General features: G+C 36.0%; 1 protein-coding gene across 1 annotated transcript in view; it reads right to left on the bottom strand.

The window, feature by feature from the left end:
- The window catches only part of LOC117386687 (adenylate cyclase type 4-like), a 31,490-nt gene that overhangs the window by 2,777 nt on the left and 15,300 nt on the right, over positions 1-13,413 (bottom strand). The window contains exons 11-24 of the mRNA XM_033984096.2: positions 13,230-13,389; positions 11,869-12,045; positions 10,682-10,716; positions 9,984-10,034; positions 9,796-9,859; positions 9,597-9,694; positions 8,963-9,047; positions 8,349-8,486; positions 7,568-7,645; positions 6,746-6,924; positions 3,857-3,941; positions 2,300-2,458; positions 1,784-1,930; positions 1,000-1,101 (exon numbers count right to left, since the gene is read on the bottom strand). Of these exons, the coding sequence (XP_033839987.2) occupies positions 1,000-1,101; positions 1,784-1,930; positions 2,300-2,458; positions 3,857-3,941; positions 6,746-6,924; positions 7,568-7,645; positions 8,349-8,486; positions 8,963-9,047; positions 9,597-9,694; positions 9,796-9,859; positions 9,984-10,034; positions 10,682-10,716; positions 11,869-12,045; positions 13,230-13,389 (1,558 nt within the window). The remainder of the gene's footprint in view (positions 1-999; positions 1,102-1,783; positions 1,931-2,299; positions 2,459-3,856; positions 3,942-6,745; positions 6,925-7,567; positions 7,646-8,348; positions 8,487-8,962; positions 9,048-9,596; positions 9,695-9,795; positions 9,860-9,983; positions 10,035-10,681; positions 10,717-11,868; positions 12,046-13,229; positions 13,390-13,413) is intronic.

Raw genomic sequence — 13,413 nt, forward strand, 5'->3', positions numbered from 1 at the left:
TGCAATAAAAACACATGGAAAAGAGGAAATAGAAAAGTGATAGAAAAATGGCTAAAATAAGTTCAATATAGAGCACATTAAGAGATTATCACAAAAGTGGAATACACTCTAAGGAAAGGCAAAACTGGCTACATTGGTGACACAGGCGCAATTTTGTAATCTGGTAACAAACTTTTATACACACACCTGCACCTGTTTTTAATATTTTATATGGACTTGTATACTTATTTGTTTTGTTTGTTTTTTCTGCTTGTATTGTATTTTAAACAGGGTGGCCAAGAAAAAGAGAGACCAAGCGCTCTCATTGGGTTCCCCTGTATAAATAAAGATAAATAAATAAATAAATAATCAATGTTCAGTTCATCAACTCAAATATTTTGTCATAGTATTCATTATTATTATTATTATTATTATTATTATTATTATTATTATTATTATTATTATTATTATTATTATTAATAATAATAATAATAATAATAATAATAATAATAATAATAATAATAATAATAATAATAATAATATATTGAATAGACTAAAATGATAAATAATGATTAAACTAAAAAAGGTTAAAAAAATGTGACTAAAACTAAATTAAAATGATCAAACCTGTCAAACCGGGAGGAACCTCAGGGAATTTTTTAAATTCATATCCATATCTTGATTTACAGGCATGACAGGGAAATAAAAATTCCAAAAATACCATATCAGGTGGAGGTGTGCTCCTGCTCACTTCCTATTTGAAATGCAGTGGGTAGCAGATTAGCTCTGTCCATTTATATCTACAGTCTATGTTTAAGCAATTTTGAGCATCAGGTACAATTACAATTTCACTTTTTAAGCTTTTGTGCAGATTGGTATTTTTCTGTATCACTTTCGGTTGTTTTTTCCATAGCAGAGATCCTGATATGTAAAAAAAACACAAAAAGCTATTAAAAAAGTAGGTGGGGTACAAATTTGAAATAGTTCATAACACAGAATCTGATATAGAAATGGACAAACCTTTCTCTCCTCTCCTGGTGGAGTGAGGCCGGCTGCTGCCATATAAGTGCTGCCGATGGTTTTAATCTTTTCCACTGAACTGAACTTTGGTTTGGACAACAGCTGTGAAGGACAAGATGGAAACATTTTCAATAAATGAATAAAAATATATAAATTATGGCTTCATGTATTGGTCTTAAATTGCTCTTTTCCAGATACTCAAAGTCGCTTTGTAGCTAAAGATGCTCCACTATGTTTATATGTCCTGCTGTTGGAGCCTATATCAGTATCAAAAGTTTATAGCAAGACTCACAAATTTAAGTTAAAGCCACAATATGTAACATTTTATCAAAAGAAATTGTTAAAAAAAAAAACAAAAAAACATGTGTCTGTCTAACTGTGAGTGGGTTTGCATCTCCACAAACCTGACTCCTGCTCGTTGCCATGGAAATCTTGTTCCACTGGCTATAACATTCCACAGTATGGCATAAAACGTATTTATCTCCATGGAGAATGTTCCAAAGTATTGTTTTAACAATCATGCAGACAACGTGATCCATAAATAAAGTTACATACTGGATTTTTAAGTTATAGGAATGTTCATAATTTAACTTTCCCTCGTCATAAAAAACAATTACATTTTGTATTTATTTGGAAGTAAATGATAGTTTTATGCATTTAGGGCAAACTAGGGTAAGTCGATCTTCACCCCTGGCCCCTCTGACTCCCGCTCACTCACACACCACATTGATACATAGTCATGGTTGGTGTCTTGCCCAAGGACACAACAACATTCCGCTGGTACCTCGTCGAAGTCGGAGATGATTTCGTTGAGGAAGCGCAGACACTCGAGACCCTCTTTACTGAAGCTGTCTTCGTTGTAAAACTCTTTAAACTGCGGAACGGAGGCGAACATCACACACACAAAGTCGTACGATTGGCTGTACAGGTCCTGCAAGAAAATCATAAAAAACATGGGTAAAAAGTGAATAATTACAAATACTCAAGGTGCATATGGCAGGTTTTTATGTTTTTCTAATTATTACTCGGTTTGGTGGAGTAGTTTCTAAATCAGAATTGCTCTACCTATGTCAGCATTTTTTTGTTCATGATCTTGATACTGATCTTGAATGTTGTTATCTGATCAAAAACATAGATGGAGTTGTGTTTTGTTTCATTCACACAATTATCCAACTGATACTAGGGAAGTTGTTATAACATAGATCAGAAGACAGTGTAATATGGGTCCTTTAAGATCCTTTCATATGCATTGTTTCTTCATTTCAGAGCTTACGTTGTATGTTTTAGACTCTGCTCTGACCTGGTTTCGGATGTTTTTGCCCATGAAGACGGAGGCCACGTGCAGCGGGAGGACATTTTGGAGCAGAAGTTTGTTTACGTTCTCCATCGTCTCCATCTCCTCTCGCTCCAAACGAAAGCAGTGCTCCAACAGGAAGTCCACACGGCAGTTTAGCTCATCCTGAAAAGGAGCAGAATGAGCAGTTAGCAGATCACAAGCCCAGAATAAAGTGTTATTACTAAATAGTCAGGCTATTAAAGGTGCTGTAATAGATTTTTCTATTCACGTTTTAAAAGCTAGTTCATTTTAAAGGGCCCATATAACGCTATTCTCAAATCTATGTTACAATGTTTCCTCGTCAAAAATATACCTGGAGTTGTGTTTTGTGTTAAACATGTGTGAATGAAACAAATCCTGCATATTTAGGCTGAGGTCCTTTCTCAAACAGAAAACCCTCTGTTCCACCTTGTGATGTCATGTGGTAATACAGGAAGTGCTCCACTGTGTTTGTAAACTCGTATTGAGTTTTAATTTTGATAATTTCAGCCCTGGAATTGCCGATCTCTACTGAACTAAAGGTAAAATGTAGCTGTTAACTTGAAAACTACCACAGCATGACATCACAAGGTGGAACAGAGTATTTTGAGCTTAGGAAATGTAACAGACTAATAATAAAGTGTTACTCAAACATGAATGACACTAAACACAACTCGTGGTTTGAGGAGGGAACAACATTATAATATGGCCTAAAGTTCAAAAGAATACATTTTGTGTAATATAGAACCGCACGTTTCACTACTTCCAGAGACCAGAGCAAAGTTTATCGTCATGGCAACTCTTAGCAACAATTAGCATAATAACACGCACTTCCTGATTCTGACAATAAAACGATTGAGAATTAGAAGCAGACAAGTGGACTTATTTTGATCTCAAGAGCTGCTTACACCATATAGCTGTACTGGGACAAGATACACATATAAAAAAAAAAAATCAAAACACAGATACAGTTTGTTCATTTATTTTAGATCTTCATGTGTTTTGATTGTTTTTTTCTGCAATTTATTCAGTAAACATCAACTTCTAAATCTAAAAATATATGAATAACTTTAATGAACTTTAATTTACGGCCCACAAACAGAATTTTAATATTTCCAATACATTTTAAGCAAAGTTCCTTATTAATTTAACAAAACAGCAGCTTTAATAGTGTGTTGTAAAACTCTAATGCAGATAGTAAATAGAGGAACAAGTTTCTATACAAATCCAAAAAGTAAAGTAGTTAAAATATGGAAATGTTTTTCAGTTACTGCAAATATTTTTGGCCACAGTACATTAATCGCTGAAGTTTTAGAATTTACAGTACACTGCATAAACATACAATTTGAAGTGCTACGCTTCTCACAAACTGCGTGTGTGATTTTTTGTGTGTCAATAAACATGAATAATCATAAAATCACACTATTTATACCTCACAATAATCATAACTCAAAAATTTCAGAACGCGACGACCCTACCTGGAAATGACAAATGCATTACTGTGGAACATTTGGTAATCCCTTTTTGAAAGCGCTGACCCACCTGTCTAGCCAAAATGAGCCCAACCACGTAGAAGATGACGAGCCAAACTCCGGACATGATCTGAGGGTCTTTGAGGACTCCGGGTCTAAGGAAGCATCAGACATCATCAGTTATTACGTTATTAAAACATTATTAAAACATTATTAACACATTATTAACACTTTATTAACACATGTACAAACATAACATTATTAAACAGTACTGTGTCCATACAAATTATAGTGAAAACACAAAACAACCCTTTTCTAGCATTGGCACCCCTGGGTTTCAGAATGATGAAAAATTAGGACAGTTGCCATAGCGATCAACAATGTACAATGTTATCAGTAGGAATGCCCCCGATCTCTGCATCTGGGAGTATGGTATCATCACATCACACATAAATAAAGTGATGTAGAATTTGACAATACCATAATTTCAGATGGAGGGAGGGGCCTCAAACTCTATGTGAGATTCACTGTTTTTGAAAAAAAATATTCGAACCTATGACCCATTATTTGCTTGGGATTGGCTCCACAAACTTGCCATATTAAACTGAATGAATATAGTTATAGGGTGTGTCCACGTGACATCACAACACTGTAGAGCCCCTAAAGTAATAACTGCTAACACATAACATGCAGTATTTCGATCACCCTGTTGCCGTTTATTGTTTTAAAAATGCTGTATTTTCCGAAAACAATATATTAACATGTTTCATAAGTTTCATTTTTGATTCTCTACTCTCTACGTGTTAAGTCACTCCTCCTTTAGAGCGCTATCACAACATAATCACAATCCCGCTAATGAAACTACTGCACATCAGTTCAGTTTAGCTTATTTGCCATTTGCGGTATGATCACATCGCACCAGGTTTGTGAAGTTGTTGTGTACAGTTTTGTATCATATTTTTCTGTATTTATGGAGAATTGTCGTGCAAGCGTGGATGATGTAGGCTTGTGGGCGGAGCATTGCACAGAATCTTACTGCCAATTGTAAGGAGAGTTTGAATAGAGCCCGGGAGAGATCACTAAATTACACAAACGTGCATGGATGACATATAAAACCTCTTCAGGCATGTTTTTGAACAACCTTATAACATTGTAGAAAGCTCAAAAAAGTCAATTTTGCACAATATACCGTTTTTAAACTGAGCTGGAAACAAGTCAAAATTCTATGCTGGAACTTGTTGTGTAACTCTTTGCAGATTTGTTAACCTGGTTTATAGTTAATACCTCTGTAATTAGTTTTCCTATCCACAGGAAACAAAAACTGGCACAAAGTTCAAAGTCTTCTCTGCCCGTATAAATAAACAAAAGTGTAATTTTTCTGTGGTGCCACTATTCGACTCCAAAAACGTGATTGTTGTTACTTTAAAGTTTGTTGAACCAATCAAAAACAGTGAATCTCTAGGTTCAAATTTACAGTGCATCCTACTTCAGTGTAATCATGTAACAGTTTGTTTGCTGTCTCTTGTTTCACTTCCTTCACCTTTTAAGTGGTGTGGGCCCTACTTACACTATGTCACTCATGAAGTAATAATGGTAAACTGAGATCCAAACCTACATTCTGTACTTAAGTGGAGAGGCTGCGAAAAACAAGACCTTAAGTGAGAAGAGCCAGACAACAATGAATATATGAAAATAGGACACATGCACTGGACTGGGCGACTAAGTGCATATGACAGGTTTTCATGTTGACTTGGTTTGGTGGGATAGTACCTGTGGTAAGTACTTACAATAGTTTTACATCATCTAAGTGGCAGTTTGTGTGGAAAAAAATAAGTTGAGTAGAAAAGTACAAAAATACAAGAAGTAGCATTGAGTTTTAAAACAGAATCCATCTACCTATGTTGTCAACACGGAAAACTCCATCCACAATGCAGAGAGAAATTGCATTTTTCTGATAGATTAAACACTGATTTAACAAAATAAGGTGTTGTGGTTCATTTTTATTTGCGCAATCACAGCTATTGTGCAATTTAGACAAGTCTTGGCCTTTGATAACATTATGGTTAACAGTACCAGTTATGGAATTACTTCTGTGTACGTCATATGTGCTGCCTGTGTCCAATCAGGTGAAAAAAAACTTCACCAAAATTTAAAAACTAGACAAAAGTAGGCAAAGTTTGTAGTAAAATCTTAAATATAATGATGTTAACTATGCTCTTGTTAATAAGTTTAAGTTTAAGTTATTGATGGAGACAAAGATTTGAGTAAGGAGTCTGTAAACAAATGGTCAGTGATCTTCTTTTAATAGAGACGTTCACAGCCAGTCCACTGTCAGGAAAAGTATGTGGTTTGGGGGCAGAAATTAAAATTTGGAAAAAAATAATGCCGATTGTAAATTGTGCATGATCAATATGAAGATGTTTTGTTTCTGTTTGCCATTATATTACCCAGCCTTAGCTTTGAGGAGGCTAGAACCATGAGAAATGTGTTATCTTGCCTTAAGAGGATTTAATGTCTGGGTTTAGTCCCTGTTTTGAATGTGCAAGTGTGAAACTGTTCATTTCGACATGTTTCAGGAAATGTCTTCAATGTTTACTATTTCGAATTCCTTTACTGAATAATATTGCAGTAATGTCTTGGAAAATTTCAATCTACGGTACAAGGTTATTTGAAATGCACCTCGTGTGTTTTGAGAACATGCTATTAAATGGTGCACTCGTGTTTAAATAACTGGGTCAAGATGTAATAACTTCTCCGCAAAGAGAGGTGTGGTGTGTTCTTATAAACAGCAGTTATTATCATGCACTTGAATGTGACACAGAAAAAAACATCGACCTGCACCAGAGCCTTGTCTTTTTGCTCATCTGTACTAGTTATAAGTTTAACTCACATTGTACTAGACCTAGAGCAGTACAACATAAAACTACAAGTGCTTCAGTATTAGATGTGTGGGACCCACTTGTGCGTGCCGTTGTAGATCAGGTCGACGTAGCAGAAGGATCTCGGGGCATAAACGTGAAGAAAGAGCGCCAAATAAACGACCACTGCTAACGTTAGTAATAGCACCTTCACCGACATACAGGTCTTCACGAAAACCACCACTCCCAGCATGGCCAGCAGGCAGCAGTACAGATAATACTGAAAGAGTACAAGGGAAAAATGCATGTTACATATATTAAAGTGAATAGATTGCGACCTCACAATATTGTAGATTAAACGTAGCTGGAGACAAGTCAGAATTCTATAGTGGAGTTTGCTGTTTAACTGTCAGATTGAAGATTTGTGGACCTGGTTTATGGTTAATTACTGGGCCTATCCACACGAAACAAAAAAGAAAACAAAAAACTGCAATACTGCCAAATTCTGTGTGTATCACCGATTAAGAAAATAAAACTGGAGAATGGAATAAGTGCACAGCAGTGGGTGTGTACCAGTGGTGCTGAACATGGGAGGTGACTGACAACCATGATATAATATGACATGAGTAAAACATGGTTAAAAAAGTAAATTTTGCAGAATAGGCCTGCTTTCAACCCTAAGATTAATATAACAAGTTTGTGAAGCCAATCCCAAACCAATAATGACATTTGTGGATCATAGGTTTGGATATTTCTTTCAAAAACAGAAATCTCTCATAGAGTTATATAGGCCCCGCCCTCCATCTGAAATTATGACATCAGCAAATTCTAGCCACCTATTACTCCAAATACCCCCTTCCTATAACAAATATTGCAATAAATCTAGTAAAACTGCAGGAGTAGGGGACAGAATATAATTTTACCGGTCCAGTGTACAGCCGGAGTCCCTGCAGCTCGTTGATGTCGGTGATGGAGCTGCAGTTGTCTCCTGGTTGGAAAAACTGAAAGAAAAAAAACCTTATCATCTTATGGAGTAAAAGTGTTTTATGAAAGAGTAATTTGGATCTAGTACAGACCTGGTTTAGGCCTGGTTCAAAACTGCTTTAGTCCTGATTTAGTCCTGATTCAGACCTGCTTCAGACCTGGTTCTGACTTGGTTTAAACCTGGTTCAGTCCTGGTCCAGTCCTGGTTCAGACCTGGTTTATTCCTGGTTCAGTTCTAGTTCAATCCTGGTTCTGACCTGGTTTAGACCTGGTATAGCAGCCTGGCTCATTCAGTCTATCTCTCTGGATGTTCTGTACATTCCGGAGACGATTCATTATTTATTCATTCTATTCTCTGTTTACCTGTGTCTGTTTGGGGTATTTCTGTTGTTTAACAGGTTGGTTTACTCTGCGTCTGTCAATCCTAGTTCAGACCTGCTTTAGCCCTGATTTAGTCCTCGTTTAGATCTGGTTCAGATCTTGTTCAGATGTGGTTATGACCTGGTTTAAACCTGGTTTAGTCCTGGTTTAATCCTGGTACAGACCTGATTCAGACCTGGTTCAGAGCTGGTTTAGACCTGCTTTAGAACTATTTTAGCCCTGGTTCAGACCTAGTTTAGAGCTGGTTCAGACCTGGTTCAGTTCTAGTTCAGACCTGGTTTAGTCCTGGTTCAGTTCTGGTTCAGACCAGACCTGGTTTAGACCTGTTTTAGGACTTACGTAGTTGAGGATGGCCATAGTGAGAGTGATGAGGACACACAGAATGATCACAAACAGACGAAGAACTGCTTGAAACGAAACTCCACGTGGAAACCCATAAACCCAGTGAAGACTTGGCGGCAACTTTGAACGCCATTTCTGCTCAAACACAAGAACAAAAAGGACATAAAAATACAAACTATAAATATGATAAATGAAAGATAAAAGAGAGTTTGACGGGATAGGATCTGGGGTAAATATTTACCACAGTTTTACATCAGTATCACATCAGTGGCAGTTTGAAAAAAGTTGAGAGGAAGTGCAAAAATACAAGAAGAAAAAGTATGGGAATAGGCTGAGTTCTAAAACAGAATCTCTCTACCTATGTCATCAAATTCTGTCAAAAATGCAGACATAATTTACACACAAGGAAGGCATTTTTCTCATTTAACACAATAAAGTTACTGCTGTTTATTTTTTATCAGTCTAATCATAACTATTGTGCAATTTTAGCCCTGGTCAACATTATGGCTGCCAAACAAAAGAAGTATTTGCATTAGTTCTCAGTAGTTCATTTGCATGTTTCCTATGACTGTGTCTATTATCAGTACTCTGACTATGTGGGCATTGTTTACCTTTAAATATCCTATGAAGGTGATGGACAGAAGTAAAACCAAAACAGGGAAAGTGACTCCATAGGAAATAGCCATCTGGAAGTTTCTGCAAAAAACAACAATGCACAATGTAAAAATATATATCTAAAATGACATTCAGAGTGTTAATATTAACGGTAATGGTTACTCGATTAGATTAGCCATTAAAAATAATTTTGGAGATAAAACTAATACAAAACTACTTAAAAAATCCCATGCATTTTATAATATATTTGTAGAGGTCTGAACTGCAGGGTTAGCAGCTTTTATTTCAACAAAAAGACAAGAGGTTTTGTGGTTTACAGGGAAGTGTTTCGCCCAAGGACACAACGGCAGTATCCGTGTGTCCTTGGGCAACATACATTGAAGTTTGGATATTTTACATCCCTATTAAATCCTAAAATGAACTGAAAATAGAGCTGTGTAATTACTCAAATTTCAACATGAAAGATTCAGCTTTGGTCTTTTTAAAGCAGTCGCAAGAAGAAATTTGCCTATTTGTTGAGTTAAACATTCACATTTTAGAAAATAGAAAATAGTGATTGATCAATAAGAGGAAACTAATTGTGAATAATTTTGTTTGTCCCAGTCCCAACTCCCAACTGAAATGACTCACATTTCAGACACGAGCATCTGGACGGCAAACATAATGACAAAGATCAGAACCAAAACCGTCATGGATCTGTGCAAACCCCGAACCTCCGACAACCGGAACTAAACACAAAAATATAAGATATAAAATAATAACAACAACAACAATAATAATTATAATAATACATGACTTTTATACAAAAATGAATAGATTAGATACAGACCTTTCTTTCTAGAGCCAAGTCGTTAAACAGCAGAGTTAAACAGTTCAACTTTTTCTTTCTCCACCTAAAATGCAAATATATAAAAACCTGGTTTATCCCTGGTTCAGACTGGGTTTAGGCCTACTTTCGTACAATATTTAAATTAATCGTTTTAATCTCACTGTTTCAAGTATATTTAATGCATTTACCTCGCAGTATCGATTGGATCCAGTGAACTTCGAACTACATCGACTGCCAGCCTGAAGAAGAAAATGCACAGAAAATATATAATGCAGATGTATTTAAATTCCTAAAATACTTAAATACTCTCGTAGGTTGATCATTACAATTAAATTTGTTACAGTATTTCTAAAAGCTATCATTTTTATTTACAGTATGGGAAAACTTTAATATGTTTATTTCTCAAACAAATGTTTGGGCATGAAAACAAGTTTTGATCTTCAGTTTCATTCTATAATACTGTACTTACTTTTTTTAAATCTATGAAAGTTTGAACTTTGAGACTGTTCAAAAAAAAAAGAAATGTGAGAATATGTTCATGCCTGTCTGAGAAAAGTGTATAAAGTGTGTGGTGAGGGGTTTTACAGCTGCAAAACACATAGAATAATTGTAAAAAATAAAGCTGATACTTTGTGAATTTTACCTATTTTTTGTAGTTGTTCTGTTTCACATTTATTTAACATCAAATTCATTATTGGAACAAAATACAATTGGATGATGGAACAATTACCAACTCCATAAGGCAAATGACACTATAATACACAACATGATTAGGATAGAATATCTTGATGTGAATTGTTATTCCAATAGCAATTTTCCTACTTGTTCGTCTCTCTGAACCCACTGACATATCACAAACCTATTTGCAGTCACATTGTACACTCACCATCCTGAGGAGTCGTTCTGATAGTAGCCTCTTTCCTGAAGCAAACATAGATTTAATTAAAACCAATATCTCTGAGCCATAAAAGCAACAAGACACACCTGCACCTTTAATATATGCGTTTAAATTTCTCCATTTATACAAGACATAATAATAAGACAAAAAGAACAGTGCAAAGAAGTAAAAAAAAAAAACAGATGAAGGCAAAAGAGGTTTGTTATATTATCAATACTTCAATATTTGATGGTGGGTAGAGCAGCCAGAATTGTACTTAAGTAAGATTATCTGTACTTCAAAATTATTATTATTTAAAGCCACAATATCTAACTTTTTAAACAGACTAAAATGTATCCAAAAGTGACTCTTATTTGCCCTGGAGGAGGACCTCTTCCTGCTTGTTTCCATGGAAATACTGTTCTTTTGGCTATAATATTCCAGAGTATGGCTTAAAAGTTATGTATATCCATGGACAATGTCTGAAGTGTGGTTTTAACTTTGTATTTCCATAGAATCACGCAGATGACATGCCACCTCTGACAGGTTTTTATGATTCGCTAATTTTTACTTCATTTAGTGGGTGAAATATAAGTTACAGTTTTACATCAATCAAGAAGTAATTTGTGAAAGAAATATGTTGAAAATTACAAGAAGTGGAATGTTTTATTTGATAGAATTCTACATTAATGACATCACACATTTTTCCCAAATTATTTACAGAAAATAAATGTGTTTTTTATATTTTTATTTATCACATAATAATTTCTGTGTACATTACAGGAGTTTTGGTCCAGTGTACTACGTGGTTGCAAGGTAAAATTCGTGGAATTCCCTAGAGTGATGTTTTGTTTTCAAGCCAGGAAGTAAAACTTTAAACCTAAAATTCCATTCCAAGAAATTACTCAAGAGTTAAAAAGTATTTGGGGAAAGTACTAGTCAAGTGTAACTGTCCAGGTGGGGCAAAACATGAAATAATGCACAAAATGTGGTATTCCCAAAGGACAGACACTCAAATGAGACTAACAAAAGTATATCTGAAGGAGCGGTGCAAATGTACAAATCATTTCCTTTTTTACTCACAGTGGGATGAGTAACCAAAAGTTTTACTTAAGTAAGAATACTGTTACACTGTAGAATATATTACTCAAGTAAGAGTCAAAGTAAGGAAACCTGTATGTGTGGGTTAGTTTTACCTGTAGATGGTGGGAGTGGTTAAGCCCCATGTACCTCCGGAGCAGGTGCCTCTTGGAGGGCTTGGCGTTGGGGTTGCTGAGGTCTGCGAATGGGTGGATGGTTTGCCAGGACTGGAGGTACTGAGACATGCGCACGGAGGCTCTCTGACGCTGGCCCTCCGCGGTCAGGTGTGCTCCCTGAAACAAAACAACCGAAATATATATGAACTAGTGTTGTCACAATACGAAATTTTCCCACTCGATTTCGATACTAAGGAATAGACCTGATACCAATTCCGATAGTACAATGATAATAAAAAGCACTCTTAATTTAGACTTAGAATGTGATTTTCAACATTAAATAATAGCACTTTCTTTTATATTGCCATGTGGCCTTATATCTGCGTAATCTCTGTTGTCTACGTAGCTTCCATAGAAAAAAAAAGAAGAAATCACAAAATGAAGAACAAAAGAACAATACCCGACTGTATTTGTAGCTGTATTTTTGGCCCTTGCCAGTTACATGTCATTACTGGTGAGAGGTCCAGAGAGAGGTCCAGAGCAACTGATAGTCGATGAGCTCTGCTGATATTTTTGGGGGTGATATGTCGAGCACATAAACTAATTTTGAAGTATGATATATTGCTGCATTGTTATGATGATATTTTGTGTTTAGTTCAGAGTTGACACCTTTTGTTGTTCTTGTAACTGCTCATGTATTGTTGTTAATCAAACTGCTTTTGTATGTGAAAAGTTTTGTGCGCCGACAAGTTGATATGAAGGTTCTATTGGTCAGTTACTAGTCTGTTTTGGAGAATGGCTCAAGTGAGTTGAGACTGCTGTGGTTTCACTCTTGTTTTGCCACGGATCACGGCCTACAGTAGCCCTTGTGTTCAGAAAATAAACAACCAAAAGAAATTCGGTGTGTTTCCTTACACCAGAACACTACAAAATATTAAGCAATAAGTCAATATAGTATTTATCGTGACAGGCCTAAGGGCAGTTCTTGATTACTTTCCTCATATTCTGGGATTTAAATTTACTACAAACTCACCCACAGCCCTGTTTTACCAGAAACCTTTAAGAGAGCAGTTTTTGTGCATTTATATCTTTGTATTAAAGTGTTAATATAAAGCTTTGTGTGTATTTTAAGGCAAAAGATTGACCAAAACAAAATATCGGTCTGTACTGGAAATTTAAGGCTAATAGCTGATATGTTAAAAAGTCCAAATATCACCCAAACATGTCGGCCTATTCTAAAACAGCTGAATTTGTGTACAAGTGCTCCTGATTGTCCTTAAGATTTATATGTCCAGAATAACATCTTCATAAGCCAAAGCTCAGACTGTACACAATAATGTGAAATGTACATTTGTAGTTACCAGTCTGTTCCTGCGTGCGGCGCTCTGTGGTTTCTCGGGGTCGATGACGAGGTAGGTGTTTCTGCCCTGGAGGAGGTTGTCTCTGCTCGCGCCGTCAGTGGGCTCCACCAGGAACGCCCCGTCCAGATGCATCAGCGTCTCCTGTGTGATGTGCACGCGGCTATGGACAAGAGAGGGAAGGGTC

This window comes from Periophthalmus magnuspinnatus, chromosome 18 (assembly GCF_009829125.3).
Source record: "Periophthalmus magnuspinnatus isolate fPerMag1 chromosome 18, fPerMag1.2.pri, whole genome shotgun sequence".
Lineage (NCBI taxonomy): Eukaryota > Metazoa > Chordata > Actinopteri > Gobiiformes > Gobiidae > Periophthalmus > Periophthalmus magnuspinnatus.